At 37.0% G+C, this 4,328-nt stretch overlaps 1 protein-coding gene across 3 annotated transcripts; it reads left to right on the top strand.

Moving 5' to 3' along the window:
• Positions 1 to 247: 247 nt before the first annotated feature.
• Positions 248 to 3,953, top strand: LOC108319389 (14-3-3-like protein C). Of its 3 annotated transcripts, none has more exons than XM_017550514.2 (7): positions 248 to 644; positions 853 to 1,159; positions 1,241 to 1,328; positions 2,007 to 2,116; positions 2,238 to 2,386; positions 3,537 to 3,586; positions 3,671 to 3,953. In XM_017550514.2, the coding sequence occupies exons 1-6, from the start codon at positions 572 to 574 to the stop codon at positions 3,584 to 3,586; spliced, it is 777 nt and encodes a 258-aa protein (XP_017406003.1). In that variant the 5' UTR covers positions 248 to 571; the 3' UTR covers positions 3,671 to 3,953. The 3 variants fall into 3 exon arrangements, with proteins under 3 accessions (XP_017406003.1, XP_017405995.1, XP_017406011.1); XM_017550506.2 differs by having other exon boundaries at positions 249 to 644; positions 3,663 to 3,953; XM_017550522.2 differs by having other exon boundaries at positions 249 to 644; positions 3,668 to 3,953.
• The last annotated feature ends 375 nt before the right edge of the window (positions 3,954 to 4,328 follow it).

Here is a 4,328-nt window from a genome sequence, read left to right on the forward strand (position 1 = left end):
AATTTATTTATCGCTTAGTTGAAAAATCAATTTTTTAATCAGTATCATATTAGTTCATTCAAATATTAGAGGTACCATTATGTAACCGACTGTACAGTTGAAATTAATACATCAATTCATCCTGAGCGTTAGATTATTTTAGATTATATCGAAGGGTGAAGAAGGATGAAGTGGACCGAAATGAAGAATTCCATCATACACAGAAATATAGTATTAATTTTTAGTGTTTCCGTGTGAACAACAACCCCTCATTTTCAAAAAGACAAAAAAAGTGAATTTGAAATTTCAATGCCCACCAAACGCCAATCAATTTGCCTCCCTCCCAATCCCACGCGCCTACCTCTCCCGTCACCATCACAGCCTCCCCACTCTTTGCATGAACACAAACGCGTGACAAACACTCTCCCTGATACGCGTGCGGAATCGTGATCGCCCACGACCAACCCGTGCCGTCGTGCCCTGTCTCTCCACAACTAACCCTGCGCTCATCAACTTGCAAACACTCACAACACAACACACACAATTTTCTAGAGAGAGAAAGTGAGAGGAGAGAGAAAGTTGCAGATCCTCCATGGCCTCCACCAAGGAACGCGATAACTTCGTCTACGTTGCCAAGCTCGCCGAACAAGCCGAACGCTATGAAGGTACTTTGTAGTAATCCATTCTTTTAAATGCTTCCACGCTGTCGGTTTTTTTTTTCTACCGATTTTTCTGCGTTGAGATTTGAGAGTCACTACTGTGCTGACCTAGATGTTTAATTTGGAAATCACTTTTTCTGGTTTAATTTGAATTTGTTTTGAATTTGAATTTCGTGGAGACGAATTCTGAGATTTAGAGTGTTTGATGTGGTAGAAATGGTGGATGCAATGAAGAATGTGGCGAAGCTAAACGTGGAACTGACGGTTGAGGAGCGGAACCTTTTGTCGGTAGGGTACAAGAACGTGGTGGGTGCTCGTAGGGCTTCGTGGAGGATTCTTTCGTCGATTGAGCAGAAGGAAGAGGCGAAAGGGAACGATGTGAGTGTGAAGCGGATAAAGGAGTATAGGCAGAAGGTGGAGTCTGAGTTGTCCAATATCTGCAGTGATATCATGACTGTTATTGATGAGCACCTTATCCCCTCTAGCACTACTGGTGAACCTAGTGTCTTTTTCTACAAAATGTGAGTGCTGACTTGTCTTTTTTGTCTCTCACTGTGGATTTAGAGTTTCATGTGTGTTCATGTCTCTGTTGTTGGCTGCAGGAAGGGTGACTATTACCGGTATCTCGCGGAGTTCAAGTCCGGTGAAGAGAGAAAAGAGGCTGCTGATCATTCCATGAAAGCGTATCAGGTATGCTTGTATTTTCGACCTCTTGCATCTGTTGTGGTTACAATTTTAAAATGTCTTGATCTTTGATGCCTGGTGATTCATGATGTATGCTGTTGGTTGCTTTGCTTCTTAGCATGTCTCCAGTAACCAAGGGCAGAGAGGAGAAACGATATGTTTTTGCATTCCTTTATTGTTAACTTGCAAGTCTTGCTTATTGGTTTTTCCTTTTGCTAATCTGATGATGTCAATGAGTCATTGACTTTTTTAAAAAATTCCCTCAAGGTAATTGTCTAGTCAACCATCTATTATTGTAATATAAATCATATGATTGGAATACTGTCGACACTAATGTTAATATGTATGCTTATGTTGATGGATTGTTTGCCATAGTCATTGGCCATGTGAATATTGAAATAGTGATTCTAGTGGTTCTTTATCATCAAGGTTGTAGTATACACGGTAATGAGGGAAAAATTAAATGAGGGAGCGAGGGAGTATGGATACAGTAGGTTAGTGTTTGTTTTTCAGGCATAATTTCATCATACCAAGTTTCTGTCTTGTGACTTTTTATCAGCTTTACTAGTGTGGCACTATAACATTTATTTAGATGTAGGCATCACTGATATGAATTTGGCTGCTAACTTGCCAAAGTATATTTCGGCCTTTCATGTTGATCTGAACAATTCTTAATTATTTCAGACAGCTTCCACTACTGCAGAGGCTGAGTTACCTCCTACGCATCCTATCCGACTGGGTCTGGCTTTGAACTTCTCTGTCTTTTATTATGAAATTTTGAACTCTCCTGAAAGGTATTGGTTTTATATTTTATTGTCCTGAGTATTATTGTTTATTGGCTCCCCTCCTTGTTAATATACTATGTGTCTAAGTTTGCCTGTTTAACAAGTTTAACTCTGTACTCTTATATTTCAGGGCTTGTCACCTTGCAAAGCAAGCATTTGATGAAGCAATCTCTGAGTTGGATACTCTGAGTGAGGAGTCTTACAAAGACAGCACCCTAATTATGCAGCTTCTGAGGGACAACCTCACCTTGTGGACTTCTGACATCCCTGAAGATGGAGGTAGTGATTAATGGAAATTAATGTTCTCTATCACTTTGTTAGCTAGACTTTGTCTGCAATGTAAATTACATAGATGATTTTTCTTAGTGTAAATTACACATTCTCCGAGGTTTAACAAAATTTCACCTGACACCCCTCCTTTTTTTTTTACCCTTCGCAAACCTTTGTTTATTTATGATTCGTAACACCACATACCCTGACCATTAATACAGATATCCTATTTTTTATGTAGTTACATAGATTAAGGAAGGACAAAGTAATGTAAAAAGAGGGAGGGATATTATTGGGTCACTAATTTCTTGAAATATACGGTGATTGTGTAACTTGTCCGATTTTATTTTTTTATTTGATATAGAAAGTCCATTTCAGGTATAGTGGATACTGTCGTGATTTATGGTTGATATGGTTATTCGTTTGTGGTCGTTGTGACTTCCTTTTATGTGATGTTATGCTTATTTGGAGAGAAATTTACTACACAAGTTTTTGGTGGATCTCTATGCCTGTTATTATCAATGCACTACATTTTTCGGCGAGTAAATATCGATTCTTACTTTGTTGTGTCTCCAAACAAGATTGAAAGAATGAGATGGTAATAACTTGTACATAATTGGAATTGATTTGTTCCGAAAAAAGTCAATACTTTCCTTTGCAAATAATTGAATAATCCTGTTTTTTAGAACTCCAGAGTATAGAAGAAAAGCCTGTACCTCGCAGTGTAACACTCTAAGTTGAAAATAAACTAGGGACGATTTGGGAAATCTGATCAAGATATTATTGTTAAATTGCTTTGAAGCAACAAATTTAAAAAATGTTGACTTCATTGAAAAGCTTTGAGAAATGTTTAACTTCATCTTCCATGTGATCTTAATCCACAAATTCTTGCAACCTAGAGGCAACTTAAATTTTTCGTAAGGTGATGTTTTCCCAGTTTTGTTTTTCAATCTTTGTTTACACTAATGTATTCCTTCTATTGGTTATCATATTTGATGTTGATTTACTGACAAATATACTTATTTTTCTGTTCTTTTAGACTTGGCTATTCCTTCTCATTTTTATTTTATAGCTATTTTCCTTTCGTTGTTCTGTGATCCTGCCAACCCAACACTAGTATCTATGGTTCCCTAGCTAATTAAATATTCTTTTTTAACAGAAGAACAAAAGGTGGATTCTGTCCGAGCTGCTGGTGGTGAAGAGGCATAGGTAGGTTGTCTACCGTGTAAGCAAATGATATAGGGTTTTACCTTTTACCTTAACAAAGTTACATTTTGCAATGAAGTGAAGCAGGTATTGGCTAGGAATTGGTGTGCATACGAGAAGGCTAGCCTCTGTCGTGATAGTTTACATTTAGGATGTTGCAATAGAGCATGTTGTTGGTCTCTAGAAAATCACCATAGAGCTTTGTGATCCTTTTATTCTATGCGTGTGCTTTCTGTTACTGCAGACGATTTGCATGGTGTTTCGCTGTAATCTAGTGAATTGCTTCATTTTGTTGACTTCATCTTTCTAAGAGGATGCTTCCTTGCATTCTTTTATCTGTTTACATAATATTTATTTAAAATTATGCCAATCATTGTTCCACAAGAAAATTGAATTATGGACTTCGATTTCCATCAGATTTCAGGTTAAAATTTTCTTGGTGTTTGACCGGAGTTTAACCGTTTACCAACACTATTGCAATGTGGTCATGATTGAATGGGCCATCTCAACTAATACTTTTACTAACTTTTTTTTTCTATTTTTATTGGGGGCTTAATATCATACTCAGTCTGTAAATTCGCAATAATACTGAAGACACAGTGTAGGTAAAACTGAAAAAAAAGAAAAAAAGTCATTTTGTAAACCAAATTATAGAAATAAATTGTACTTCAAATGTCAATAATTCCTGTTGTAATGTTCAATGGGCAGTTTTTACCCTTGTAGAAAGACATTCTTCACCATAGCC

Source organism: Vigna angularis, chromosome 1 (assembly GCF_016808095.1).
Source record: "Vigna angularis cultivar LongXiaoDou No.4 chromosome 1, ASM1680809v1, whole genome shotgun sequence".
Taxonomy (NCBI): domain Eukaryota; kingdom Viridiplantae; phylum Streptophyta; class Magnoliopsida; order Fabales; family Fabaceae; genus Vigna; species Vigna angularis.

Coding starts and splice junctions, on each gene's coding strand:
- LOC108319389 (XM_017550514.2), top strand. CDS start 572: ATGGCCTCCACCAAGGAACGCGATAACTTCGTCTACGTTGCCAAGCTC. Junction 645..852: donor ACAAGCCGAACGCTATGAAG/GTACTTTGTAGT, acceptor TTGATGTGGTAG/AAATGGTGGATGCAATGAAG. Junction 2,117..2,237: donor ATTTTGAACTCTCCTGAAAG/GTATTGGTTTTA, acceptor CTTATATTTCAG/GGCTTGTCACCTTGCAAAGC.